Source organism: Sturnus vulgaris, chromosome 1, assembly GCF_052056855.1.
Source record: "Sturnus vulgaris isolate bStuVul1 chromosome 1, bStuVul1.hap1, whole genome shotgun sequence".
Taxonomy (NCBI): Eukaryota; Metazoa; Chordata; class Aves; order Passeriformes; family Sturnidae; genus Sturnus; species Sturnus vulgaris.
In genome coordinates, this window is record NC_142243.1 from 5,427,266 (window position 1) to 5,442,021 (window position 14,756).

Below are 14,756 nucleotides of genomic sequence, written 5' to 3' on the forward strand. Positions count from 1 at the left end.
TTTATTGCTTGCTTTGATTCTTTAGTGTTTGGGATTGAAGTGCTTAGAAGGATAATTCTTGCCTTTGCTGAAGTGGTACCTGACCTACAAAGAGACAGGGAGTTGGTTCTTACGTTTCCATCTTCTCCCAGTATTATGCCTTTTTAAAAAATTTGAACAATTTAGTGTGTTTCAGCTGAGCCCAGAATCTCTCTGAGTTCCAGAATACAGTGGTAAACTGAGAGCTGCTGTGGGTCTGTGTGATGCAGGCATTTGGAGAACAAGTAGTTACATGCTACGATTACCTTTACATAAATGGTTTACTGTCCTTTTAGTCCCACACCAAAACCTAGCACAGCCAAGACCCCACACCTAACCAAAATCTCAGAAAAGTGAGGGGAAAAGTTCTGGGAGTAGTTCCTTTATGACAGATCCTACAGTTCTGCTGCTGCATAGGAAGGATCTGGGATGATAAAAACTCCCAGAAAATGCCAGGAGCACCACAGCAGACTTAGCAGCTCTCTTCCTCCTGGCAGAGCCCTCTGCCAGCACAGCCCCACTTCCAGCTGCTTGGGAATCCCAGCGTCCCAGGAGCTGCACTTGATCTCCTTCCATATCCCAGGCAGCTCAGGCACCTCAGTTATGCCACCTTGAATCAGCAGCATCTGCTCTCTCTGTAACCTTGGCACTTGCCCTCTTTCCTCCCCAAGCTGCCTCGCCTAAATATTATTTCTACTTGCAAAAACATTGCATTGCATCACCGTGGTGAGACACCCTCCCTTGTCACTTCTGAGCAGTGGCTCTGTGTTTCAAGACATGTTGGTGACCTTGGCCATCTTCCAGCTAGAGGAGCAGTTGGCCTGTGGCTTTTTTTTCTCATGATGAGGCTGATAAACCTCCATCATTAAGTCTCTTCCTGTGCAACACATGGAATAAATATAGGGTGAGAAGCTTGCTTTTTGAAAATGAAATAGTTTCTGAGGGTCATTATCATCAGCAAATGTGAGGTTTGAGTCAGATTATCTGACATAAGATTGACTGCCCAGGACAATTCCTGGCTCCCAGGGTCCTCTCACACCATTTTAAGCTCTTGCCCAGCACAAGGCAACGCACATGGTGTTTTTGAAGTGAGAGAGATGGATCTGTCTGTTACCAATGACAATATCTTTTTGCTATAACAAATGAGTGTTGCTAAGGAAACTAAAAATGGCCATGGTCTTGCCTATCAGAAATCCTTGTGTGGGCCCCATTACCAGCACAGCACTTAACTATCACACACTATTTGTCACTGAGGTCAGAAAGTGCTACAAAGCATCATTGGGGATCCTGCTATGGAGCGGATATCTAAATTTCTGTGACATCAGAGGAGATTTAACTGCCTCAGTATAATTCCAAGATTGTTCTAATGCCTTATTTAAACTAATTAGAGTCCAAGAGATCAAAATCTGTTCCTGCTTTTGCTGCCTGAGTCTCTTCAGCACATTGGTCCCATCTGCACTGTAGCACCTCCTCTCATCATCTCTCTTTCATTAGATTGCCACTTTTAATCAGTAATTCCAGTGGTATTGTATTAGCAAGAAAATAACCTTCCTCCCTTCAAAAGGATGTGGAAGCTATCACTAATAACCTCCCAGAGTTATTAGTCCTGATCAGAAGTGCTGCCTGAGCTCAGCTAACACTTTTTGAATGACCTAGGGCACTGGTGACTCATGGCCAATATATTCTGTATCACAAAAATCATTGGGAGAACTCCCTGGGACACATTTTAAGTGATTTTGAATGTTTTTTAATAGAGGAGTGAAAGAGAGAAATGGAAGGCAGAGCAGAGAGGTTTTGTGAGAAACAAGAGGGAGGAAAGATTGTGCAGCAGTCTATTGCTAAAAGAAATCTTCCTTAGCAGCTTCTTATTGCAGCTTTAAAAATTAAATGAGCTCTTTAAAACAATTCCTTTGTTTTTTTTTTTATTTCTTACAGTCTGTGTGCGATTCTTCCCATGCTGTTCAGTGGACATCACAAAATTTCCAGGCAAAATTTGGTGGAGGCTGCGAAAGACCTGCTACAGAATCGTGGAGCACAACTGGTTTGAAACGTTCATCATCTTCATGATCCTGCTGAGCAGTGGAGCCCTGGTAAATGTGACAGCATTTCCTAACTGGTTAAAAGTGGACATGGGTCTCCAGTGGTCTCCAGTTTAGCTGTCTCTAAGATCTTATGAACCCTTAGTTGTCATTTCTCAAAGCAAAGCATTTAGTCTTAGGTTAAAACAACTTGTCAGCTTTTCTGATTTCACCTGCCTTTACCATATGGTGGGGAACTTTCTTCTGCTGTGACATAAAATTCTGGCTTGCACATGTTTTGAAAAGAAAATCCTTAAGGAAGTCTGTGTAAGGAAGTTTGCCAGCACTGCTGCTTCAACATCCCATAGCTGCTTCTCCATGAGAGTTCCCATCTGGAGGCTTGCATTTTGCTCCAGGGGTGGCTTTGTTTTTTCTTTTCTTCTCTTTCTTTTTTTTTTATTTTTTAAATTTTTTTTAGCATATTCTGTAACCAGCAAATCAGAATTATAAAAGACACAGAGGGCATTGAATCAGTGCTACCCATGCAGCTAGTGGGTGCCTGTATTCCTGTTTTGAATACTCCCTAGGTTAACACTCAGTACTTTCCCTGCACAGGTCCTGTTTGTGTCCAGGTGAACCTGTGTGTATGGACACTGGTTGGTCATTGCCCAGGACTCTGATAGGGGATCCTCTCCTCCTCAGATCCCCCTGCATTCTGGAATTATCCTCTGTGCATTTTCAGCCCTGGGTTCTTCACAGGGATGTATTTATATTTCTCTTTTGCATGTCAGGATTGTGGCTGGAATTGGTGGGATTTCTCCCAGGTTTTTATCCTGACCTAGAGCAGAGATGTGCATCAAGAGTACTCCAGGCTTCGGTCTGGTGGTCACAGTCATCTCCTCTGTAATGAAGACATACACTTATTAAATGTGCAGGCACTGCCATGTTTGGGCAGGTTATCCATGCATTTCCAGAGGTCAGGATTGACTTCAGCCAAGTGGGTGAATCTGCTTTTAGTAGTAAGGCAAACATCAGCTTAGAAAGGTGCCTGCTTCACCTCACCAGGAGTAATCACGGGCAGAAAGGTGTGATGAAGGATGGATGGAGGGGACAGATTTACTAAAAAAAAATGGAGAGAGAGCAGGCAACAAACAGAATAAAGTCCAACACAGCCCTGCACAAAAGCCCAACACCCCACTGGGCTGTATAAATTATCCTGTTCTTCCACTCCAGCTGGCATCAAGGAGGCCTCAGCTGGAGCACTGGCTTCAGCTCTGGGCACTGCACTTTGGGAAAGACATGGGCTAATTGAAGAAACTCCAGAGAAGAGCAACACAAATTATCAGTGGCCTAAAAAAAGAGGAAAACACAGAAGTACTGGGTTTTTGTAGCTCAAAGAAAGTCTCTGAAGGGAGAGAGGAAGGTGGAAATACATAAATGTTGATGCAAAAAAGGAAAACAAATGGACTGTTCTCCTGGTCCACCAGGGATGGGCTGAAATGTAACACAGGGTTTTTTTTATTATGAAAAATAAGAGGCTGAAAAACTTGGGTAAATAGTAGACTTCTGAAAATTGTCACAGCTTTGCTGAAATGAATGGACTCTGACAGTTTTTGCACCAGCTTGAGCATCAGAATGATAATTTTTGAACACATTTTAGAGGAGGAATGTCTCTTGCTATAATATGCTTTAGATGAATACACTTCCTTACATATGTAATTAAAAGTGCCTTAGATAACTGAAGACTGCAATATAAAGCTCATTTAATTTAAATTGCATGCATTCATTTAGTTTTTGCGACTTTCAATTTAGCCAATGCAGTTCTGTATGAGGGCAAATTATCCTTCATTTTGTCACATATCAGCACTCCGTATTCGGACTGGAGATGTTGGAGGCAACACACAATTTTTTTTTCCTGTTATTCTAGGTTTCTCTCTTCCAAAAACTGAGCTCATCTGGCTGCATCCCTGGGACAGCCTAAGTTCATAAGGGAGAAGAGCCATATATACCTTTAAGCCAATATATACATGTATGTGGTTAAGCCATCAAAATATATCTTTAGCTTACTGCAGAAGATCCAAAAACCTTTCTTAAGATTTTAAGCCATAAGCACCCAAACTGGAAGCCTACTTTTTAATAGTAATTTTGGATAACGCTGCAGGTATCCTGCTTACCTCTTTTTTAACACACAAAGCAAAGCAGAAAAAAAACCCTTCTTGATATTTTGTATGGCAGGGGTTTCATCTGTTGTCACCATGAAAAAATGCAAAGCACCAGAATTTTGTCATTTGGGTAATATCCACAGCTTGTTCAGAAGTACAGAAGTGTCCAGGTAGCACATTTTTCATCCCTTAATAAGCTGCTTCCTGACTCACAGTGTGCTTTTAGTAGACAAAACACAATGTACTTTTGGACAAGTTAATAGAAAGTAGGGAGAGCGAAGGAGGGAGAGGAGGAAATCACTTTAAATGGTTTGTTGTTATTTTTGCAGTAATTGCAAAGTACAGCAAGTCATCTGACAGAGTGAGTGAGCCCCTACGAGAAGTGATAAACTCCAATCTGTGCATTGTTTTCAGGCTTTCTCCAACAGCTCTTTCACACCCTTGAAATATCATTTTTGAAGGCAAGATAGGAGACTGGGTTGCAGAGAAAACGTCACCCCAAAGTGTGGGGACAAATGGACAAGCTTTGGCACAGGCTGCCAAAGCTTTCTTGTCAGTTTAATTACTGTTCCCTGGCAGGCAAAAGAGCAGTGTGACTGCCCGAGTGACAAGTACCACACTTCTTGTATCTCCAGGCTCTGGGTGTTTGCTAACTTTTTGAAGCTTCTCAGAAAGTAGCTACAGATCTGGAAATATGTAAATGCAGATAATTCAGATGATTAGCACAGACCCTCTCAAATTATGTTTCTTGCTGCCAAGTGCTCTGGGTCACACGATGGGATGAGAGTAATATGTCACAGCTTGGGTTATCCAGGTTACAGGGACTTGGGAGCAGCTTGTGTAACAGCAGTGGCAAAAGTAGCTGGGGAAGCAGACCATAATTTGACTTAGAAGCCCCAAAGCATGCTGCATATTGGCAAACCTGACACCAGGATCTTGCCTTTTATTTGACTTATATCATAAAGTGAAGGCTAAATTATGAGGAGGCATCTTTATTTTGTTTCTTTTGGGAGGCATATTGGTTTAGATCTTAAATATTTTAAAGGGGTTATTCAGTTGCTCGTATTTGATATAGATACTGAAACTCTTTTCATAATGCCCTGCATGGGATTAGTTGGAGAGACATATGAGATGGGGAGATAGATACCTTGACCTTTAAAACATTATTGTTCTGCTAAGTGAATAATAATGAGCATTTCTTGAGGCAGAGAGCTGTAGCCACCTGAAATGTGATGGCTGAACAGAAGCCAGGGAACTCCAGTACTCCATAGCACAGGCAGGTTAATAACCCAATTTGTCATCATTAGCAATAAGATCTATTTGGATAAATGCAAGGGTCATATTCTGCCTCCTAAATATAGACATCCTACGCCCTGGGACATCTGAGGTGCCTGGGTAGCATTGGCACAGCCAACAGGAGATGAGGTAGGATAAATCTGGGCATTTTGGGGTGGCACTCTGCTCACGGATTCACACTCCAAATTCAGGGTGCAGAAGCTCTTCCTACACTCAGAGGATGTCCAGCCAGTACAGCCAGCAGAGGCTGGAGAGAGGTAGCCCAGCCTGTGTCCATTGTAGGGGAAAACTGAACAGATCTCTCTTAGGTTAGGGTCAGTCCTGTTTGTGCCTGAACACTCTTTTAAATTGTAATTTTAAGCTATATCAGAAATCATAGACTGTATGTGATATTTTATCAAATATAGACCTGCAGTGCAACACCCATCCTTTCCAACAGGGTTCAGGAGCAGTTATTAACCAAACCTTTGTTCTTCCAGGCCTTTGAAGATATTTACCTTGAAGATAGAAAAAACATAAAAACCATGCTGGAATATGCTGACAAAGTATTCACTTACATCTTTGTCTTGGAGATGCTCCTGAAGTGGGTGGCTTATGGCTTCAAGAAGTATTTCACCAATGCCTGGTGCTGGCTGGATTTCCTCATTGTAGATGTGAGTATCATTTTGGAACTACAATGCTTCTCGTGTTGGACTTTGCAGTGGGTGGGAAAGGGCAGTTAAGTTTGGCAGCTTTGCATCAGTGAAATGGCAGCTGTCACTCTGATTCTGAGCAGCAACCCCAGGCAGAGCTCAAAGGAGGTTTGGATGTGTAACTGTGCATCCCCAAAGCAAACAGGAACGCCTTTAGTGGTGACATGGATGTGTCACCCTGCTCATCTGAGTCACATCCTCTTCCCATCCCCAGGAATTCTCCCTTTCTTTCGGCATTTAACATCTCATTCCACACTCCCAGCTAGCACAAGGTCCAGTTACCTCGGCCTGCCCTGCACATGACCTGGGCACACAAGTTTTCAGCAGATTAGAGGAGCTGTCCTTGGCGGAGCTCCCAGGAGAGGCTGCCAGCAGTGTGTAACAGGATGTTCAGTACTGGCCCCCAAATATTTACCAGTGCAGGAGTCCAGGAGAAGGTGTGAAAAGTCCTCTTGGCAAAGTGTCTTCACTACTACAAAACATTGCAAAATGCTCCAAATCCTTGAAATACCACCACGCTTACTTCTTCTAATTTAAGGATAATCCTTAAGAGTCTGAACAAAAGGAAGCTCATGCCCCAGGAGTGTTGCTAGTACCAGATTTGGCTCCTCCTGAGATTCACTTTGAATTGATGTAGGATCTGCCAAATTTGGGAAAAGTCAGCAACAGCAGGTCCTCCAGATGAAGTCAAACATTTCATCTCAGTGTATCAATGAGGAGGCAATTATCTCCCTGAGGCTATTTCTTATTAGCTTGAGGTATTAATGTGGGAGGCTGGCAGAGCTTTGCCATGATTATGTAATTTATTAAACTTCAGAGAAATTATTTTTCCCCATTTTACATCTGAACCTTGACTCGAGGGAAGAACTGCAATTTCTTTGGCCCCAGCCCAGGAGAGCACTTCAATGGGACAATTTGCTTGTTTGAAGTTATGGACATGTTTAAGTGCACTGCTGGATCAGAGCCTTTGGAAGCTTCTCCAGAGCTTTAATAAATTGATTTATGAAAAGGAAATTCTTTACATAAATTGTAGGCCATAAATTCTTCTTTGCATATATGCTTAGAAACCTTTTAAAGGGAAGGCACTCATTTTTCTCAGATTAGCTCCAGCAGAAGAGGAAGGCCTGGTTTAATTATTTAACCACAAAATTGGAATCTGCCAGTTCCTAAGCTATAGACCAGCTCTGAAAACTGTTCTGTGATTTAGATGACATAGCTTTTCTTTTCTGATTTCTCCATCTCCAAAATGGGACTAATAGGACTCACCTAAAGTACTGGATGGGCTTCCAGGAATTTGTTGGAGTTACTGTTTCTGTGAACTTCTGAAGACTAGAAGGGCTGGATGAGGGATGAATATTGTCACAATCATAAGCAGAGGTCTTTCTGATGAGAGCAACAGTGTGCAGGATCATTTCAAACTGAGAGTTTGGAACTCTTGAAATTAGTTCCACACTTGTGGAATAACATCCTCGTTAAGACCAAGGAGAGTAAATCACAAACTAAGCCAAATTCTGCCCTCTGTGTGAAAACCCCCCTTGGAACAGGAGCCACACAATAATACAAAGCCCAAATGTAAATTCACTGCATGTTTGCCTTTTAATGGTGGAGTTTATAATGAAAGATTGGAGAAGCAGCCACAGATGTCCTGGGAAAGGGGCTTCACCTTCCCCTGTCACACATCTGAGCACCTATGACATAAAACAGAGGGGACACCAGCCCTGGGGCTCCCCTTGTCCCCAGAAAATCAATCCCAGAGCCTTCTTACTGATCTAGAATTTTCTCAACTCACATTTAAATATTCCACTCACATTTAAATGTTCATTTTGCAAGCTCCCAGTGCCACCAAAAAGTTGCTCCACCCTTGAGTTGTTTTGGTTGTTGATTGTCTCTAGGACATCATTTGGTCTTTAGGGTTCTCAATGAATAAATCTTTTCCCCCTACACTATTCTTTTATTAAAAATATTTTCCAAGTGCAGATTATGAGAACCTGGTACTATATTTTTAGCAGGTTTAACAGATGCTTTTCTCCTACCCTATTGCTAACCCTGTCACTCTGAATTGGCAGAGTAATATCCTATAATTTTTCCAGCACACTTTTTATTTCAATTTACATTTTCTTTTTGGGCCTTTGAGAACCAAATCACTGCAACTGAGCTGCAGAAGGGAGTGAATGGGTGAATTAGCTGCTCCAAAAGAAGCAGATGAACCACTTGTCTGATTTTCTCAAATTTATTTGTTTAAAATTATTCACTTAAAAATTCCTGATCTGCAAATTATTCATTAGTGGTTTGGTATCAGTATTCAAAATTCAAGCTGTGGTGGTCGATTTTTGATTGGACATGTGAAACCATCTCTCATCTGTGTTTTCTCATTGTACAAATGCGACTTTGAATTTATTTTCTGTTTTGAATAATTCATAAAACCAGCTCAAAATTTGCAAGTGTTCACTATTTCTAAATGGGTTTTGAACCCAGAGGGTATATAAGCATATTGCTGCTGATTTTTTTTTTTTTTTAATATATCTTGCCTCATGAAAGATCTTTGACACTGATTTGGGCCAGTGGAACAGCAGAGGCTCCATCTGACAGTTGTGGATTACTAAAGAAAATTCTGTTTTGCAATGCCTAAACATCAAAACACAGGGTAATCCACAAAGTGAGCTATTTTTGCTGGATGTAGAATCCCTACAGGATGATCTCTGGTAATGGGCTTCTCAGCTTCTAAAGAAGTGTGCTAGTGTAGCAGAGAGTGCTTTCACATACATTACAATACAATAATGTCCTATCAACATCTCTGATACAGATTTCTTTGGGAGGAAAGAGAAAGGGTTAATCAAACCACAAAATGCAGGCTCATTTCAGCTCAGGGCACCTGGGAAAGATGCCTTAGATGTCTGCTGAAAGCTGGGCATACTGAACAAACAGCATCAATGTACATCTATACAAGTTACCCTGCAAAAAAGAAGTGTACTGCTAAAAGTAAAGCCCTCCTACACTGCAAATATCAGCTCTCTGTGCTCATGTACTGCAGTGATGGGCACTCAATCCACAGCTCTTTTCACATGTGGGAAAGGCAGAGACTGTAGTATATATGTGCAGAAGACAGAAATGTAGACAGACATCAATATCACCATCAGGAAGGGCATTTATGCACAATCCTCTTTCCTAGGATGCAGGGACAAGCAGTTCCACAAAGACCAGACATTTTCTGAGCATCAATGCAATCAAAACCTCTTTGGACAAAGCAGATTAAACAAGGAGTCTGAACTTGGCCAGGGATGGAGGCGCCCAAAGTGAATGTTTGTGGGAGCTGCTCTCCACCAGGGCTGTCCTGCAGAAGCAGATAGATCTGGGCTTTGAAGCAAGGAGCAGAGAGACTCCACCAGCTGTGCATGCTGCTGTGGTGCTGGATGTTCCTTTCAGTTGTTTCCTCTGACCTATAAATATTATCTTGAGCTTATCTAGCTTGAGCTTCAGCCAATTAATTCTGAGCGATGTCCCAGTCTCTGCTGACAGCGGATGGATTATTCCATTGCATGGTCAGTTTGGGAAAGACATCAGTCTGGGGCTTAGCATCATTCAGAGTCTGGAAGTGTTGCAGTCAACAGCTTCTTCACTCACTGCTCATGCACTGAAGGCTGAGGTGAGAGGCTGGAACCCCAGACAAGCTGTCAGGAGAAAGCTCATGGGAAAGTGGTGTGAACTCCCAACTCATTAGTAAGAACAGAATGCTCAGGAAAAAAGTCACAGCCAAGTTTCATTGCCTATGGCATTCACAGAGAAATCCTCTTAAACCAGGACTAATGTCATCACTCCACAAAAGTCCATTATCACAAATCCATCATCTCCATTGCAGCTTTTGTGTTCAATTTAATTGACTAAACATTAGTCCCAATCAGGCTTACAAGAGCCCAGCCTGATTGTCGTGTTCTGATTTCAGAGGTGAGGTAAGATGAGGGTTTCTCCACCAATTCTTTCCAAGATTATCCTGTCTTTCAAGTCTTCATACATGAAGAAAGCTATTTTCTTAAGCAATTGCTTTGTTAGGGATGCTGGCAGTCTCCTTCCCCTCCAGCCATCTCCAGCAATGTCTGATCCTTGCACTGTCCTGCAGCAGGGAGGGGAAAACATCTCTAATTCTCAGTTTTTGCCCTGATGCCCCACTAGTTTCTCACAGCTGGGTCACCAGGGATGAAGATTGTTCTTTCCTTCCCTTTTCCATCTCCCCTGCCATGGAGGCAGGGGCTCACAAGAGTTTTGTGTGGTAGATCTGTCTGCAAAGTAGCTCAAGCACAGCTCAATGGATTTGTAAGGCCAGGCATCTCAAAACATTTATTCAACAAATCCACTAGGCAGGATTTTGTAGATGCTTTTATAAAAATGAAATTATGTGTATTTTTCACTCTCCTCAATAACATTTGTGAGTGGTTCTAACACAGCATGTTTCTGGTGCTTGCCTGGAGCTGCTGAGTTGGTAACTAGAGGTCTGTATTCCCCACAGAGCAGCTTTCCACATTTCCTGTTGGCTTGTTTGAGATCTGCTCATGGATATTCAGGCATTAAATGCACCATCGCTTTCCCCAAACACTTATACAAAAATAAAGGTATTACATTTTCCAAGATAGTTCCTGGAAAGCACTTGCCCTAAGATTTCTGCTTCAAACACTTCACTGTCAGACAAGTAAAGAAGCAGCTAATAATCCTTGAATCTGAGATGAACATTTTAAAACAGTCTTTCTCTCCCTAGTTAAAATTGAATTGAATTAAATTATGCCCTTGTGTCGGATTGTCTTTAAGTGACAATTAAAAACTTGCTGTGTGAAGTAAATATTGATGGCTTATGATTACTTTAATTGTTTTTTTCCATCTGTATTCCCTGTTGATTAACAAGGTGATTTCTGTTTGCTGTACCAGTAATTACACAATCTGCAGTAATGAGTCGTTCCCAAACAGCTCTGAAATCCAATTTGTATTCTTGGGACATTACCCTACGAGCATGTGAATCTTGTCTTGTTTCTGTTCAGGAAAGCACACAGGAGCAGAATGACAAAAACACAGCCAAAGCAAATTAAAGATAATCTGTCTTGTCACTTGGAGCAGCATCTTAAGAGAGAACTTATTAATGTTCTCTGTGAGTTGTCAAAAGTCCATGGCTACAGCAGGGTGTTATAACTTTAGAGTTCAGTTTATGACTTGCTTTTTCTCAGTTCCTCAAAGCGAATGCACATGTGGGATTTTTGAAGTTGTCTCAGTGCACATTTTCCCAGATAACCAATAGGAGTGAGGTTCCCTCTCCAGAAGCCAGGGAGTCTGGTTTTGAAGAGAGGAAAAAAAAAAAAAAAGAAAGAAAGAAGGGAAGAGAAAAAAAATGCTCTTTAGTACATATTGGCTAATTCAAGATAAGTGAAAAGAAAAAAATCTACATGAAGTTAAGTGGTTTTAATGTGTGTTAGCAGGTCAGCCGAGGCTGTAAATCTCCCTTCTGCCACCCCACACTTTATCTCAACACAACACATGCTAAAACATCCAAATGTTTGGTCTTATCTTGGTTTGCACCTCATGTTCCCTACTACATGGATGCTAAAAGGGGAGAACCAGGCTTTGCCAAGAGGAAGCACAAGCTGGGTTTCAGACAAAGCACAGCAGGACCAAACACTGCAGCTGCAGGAAAAGGGGTGGAAAATGGAGGTGAGGAGAACAGTCCACAGCAAGCCAAGTTCACCATCTGCCTGCACCTTGCAAAGTGGTTGGGAGAGAAATAATTACTGCAAATGCTGACAAATTTCAATTGCTGAAGCAGATTTTCAACTTTCAAAAGTGCTGTAAAAAACCCATCTCCACTCAGATTTCGCTGAGCTGGATTTACCAAACACTTTTATTTCTCGAAGTTATTTTAAAATGGAGCACTTTTCAATGCCCTTTTTTAGAAGACTATGCTTTAAACGAAAATAATTAATAAAATCGTGGGGTTCTTGCATGCAGCTTGCTTGGCCCTTTCCATCACTGGGAATGGATCCACCAAATTCCATACACAGGGATGTTCTCCCTTGCATGGAAGAGCTGAGCTGGGAGAGACACACTGACTGTGTTTAACAGTCTAGAGTGCCACAAGCTCTCCAGGGACAGAGGAGGATGGGGGATTGTCCCACAGCTCCTCTCCCTGATGACCACACCTTTGAAACCTTTTGCAGACCAAAAAAACATCTTCCCACCATCCAGGTTGCTCAGGAGCAGCTCAAGAGATTCCCCCTGAGGAGGAGGGAAAAGGAAGAAATGAAGGGATAGGAGCAGCCTGCAGAGGGACAGGGATTCTTTATTAGTGAGGGAGGGATGAAAGGAATTGGGATGAAACTTGAAAGCTGTGCCTTGGTGGTGCAGAGACTTTGTGCAGACCTTCTACCCAGGCATGGCTGACTTTGGGACGTTTGTGCTAAGGCAAACAAAGATTAAGATTCCTACTTTTGGTATGTACTCCTACTTGTACCATTATCCTTCCTGGCAAAAGTGAGGGATCCTGCAATTCTTCAGTGTGCCTCTCCATTCTGGCATATTTAATACAGTATGGACAAATTCAATATAATTCAGGATCAATCAGGTTCAAGAACCCAACTAAATTGAGCTGATTTTCAAGCTAAGACAGTCATGTTTCCCACAACAATTTGGTATTTTTTCCATATTGATTTGGAGCATCTGATTAAATAAATGCTTTAGGGAAACAAGCAAATCCAGAACAGCACCTTGAGAAGGCAACACAAACAGATTTTTGTCTTTTGTTTTGTTTTGAATTTTTGTTTGCTTGCTTGTTTGGTTTGGTTTGTTTGTTTTGGGGTTTTGGTTTTCTTTGGGTTTTGGTTTGGTTTGAGTCTGGGGCTTTTGTTGGGGTTTTTTGTTTGCTTTTGTTGTTGTTTTCATTATGTCTTATCTAAGTAGGGTTGATCCTAATCCCAACCAGAAAGAAACTTTCCTTTACCTCAGCACCTCAACTCCCACCAGCTGGGATGGAAATGCAGCAGAGTCAATGGGGCTGAGCCCCAGGGAAATGTTCTGTCAATAATCACTGTGTGCACCCCTGACATTATGTCTTCATATAACAAACAATAATCGAGTCCACTCCTGACTACAGCATTCAGCATCAGAAAGGTTCCCTGGGGTGGAACATGAGGTGGCTTTGGAGATCTTTTTAAGGGGAGAATGGCTTTCCTCTCCAGCCACCCTAAATCCAGGCTGTCTCCACTCAGCATCTGGATGAGAAACAGAATGCAGTTGATGATGAAGAAATTGTTTTACTCTAAATCATAAGAGAAACCAGACTTTTCAAGGCATCTGCACCTGCACAGCCACTGCAGAGGGAGCCCTTGGGACTTGGCCAAGCTTTGTCTGATCAAGTTACATCACGTGATCCCCAAAATTCACAGGAATCCCTAGCAGGCTGCCCTGGGAAGTGGTCACAGCACCAAGCCTGACAGAGTTTAGACAATGCTCTCAGGCACAAGGTGTGACTTTTGGGGGGTTCTGTGCAGGGCTAGGAGTTGGACTTTATGATCTTTGTGCATCCTTTCCAACTCAGCAGATCCTGTGATTCTGTGATCCCTACCCGGTGCTATCAAACAGGATGTCAAGGTGTGGCAAAGGTGCCCGTTTGCAGTAAAAAGGTGAATTGAGAGAAGCTGGAAATCTATTTGTAAATGGTGAGGGGAAGAAAACTGCAGATCAATAAGTCGGTTTGCTGCCTGGCTGGGTGAGAGCTCACAGTCGACTCGCCCTCGGAAATTAGCTGAGGTTTAATTCTTGATTCTCAGCCATCTGTCCTGGGAATTGACTGGAGCTGTCAGAAAAGCCTGAGCAGGTGTAGGGGAGGTGACAGATTAAGAGAACAGCAAGACGTAAAGAGGTTCTTCTGGAAACCGCCAGGAAGCAATTAGGATGCAGGAATGATTTATTTAAAAGCATTTAACCCAACAAGAGTGACACATGCTGTTTGCAACAAGGCTGCCCCCTGAAAAGGAAACATTGCCTTGAAAAGCTTGGACATGAGGATCTGGAGACAAGCTGAGAACATGGAATATTAACAGAATTTTGTAGGCTTAGTCGGAGCAGTAGATAGAGGGGGAAAAAATTAAAAGAAGATGGAAAAGTCCTAGAGAAACAGAAAGAAAAAAAAAAAAAAAGTAGATTAATTAAACAAGTTCTTAAACCTGAGTAATAGGAAGTAGCACTGGGCTTTCCAGGAGGTAATTTTTGTTTATAATTAATCTAGGCACTCGTGTAGCCCATCATGTTATAATTCATGAGAGCACTCCAGGAGCAGTAATGAACTCTGCAGTGAGGGAAGCCCTTTGATAGCTCATTTCCAGACACGTTTTCACCTCCAGGCCATGGACCAGCCCCAGAGCAGCCTCAAGGAGTTTGTAGTCTTTACCTGAACATGAGGCTGTGTTTCAAGGAAACAGGGAGCAGAGATGGGAATTTAGGTCACCTTAGCATCTCTCTAGTGTCCTATTTTTAAGACTTTGCTTTAACTTTATGCTTTTCTTTCATAATGTGCAATTTCTGGATTGGCAGGTGCAATC

General features: G+C 42.2%; 1 protein-coding gene across 4 annotated transcripts in view; it reads left to right on the forward strand.

Annotated features, from left to right (window-relative positions):
- Nucleotides 1–14,756, forward strand: part of LOC106851629 (sodium channel protein type 5 subunit alpha-like) — a 212,447-nt gene that overhangs the window by 168,547 nt on the left and 29,144 nt on the right. For all 4 annotated transcript variants that reach the window (XM_088157284.1, XM_088157211.1, XM_088157355.1 and 1 more), the window contains 2 exons: nt 1,954–2,108; nt 5,974–6,147. In XM_088157284.1, coding sequence (XP_088013410.1) covers nt 1,954–2,108; nt 5,974–6,147 — 329 coding nt within the window. The remainder of the gene's footprint in view (nt 1–1,953; nt 2,109–5,973; nt 6,148–14,756) is intronic.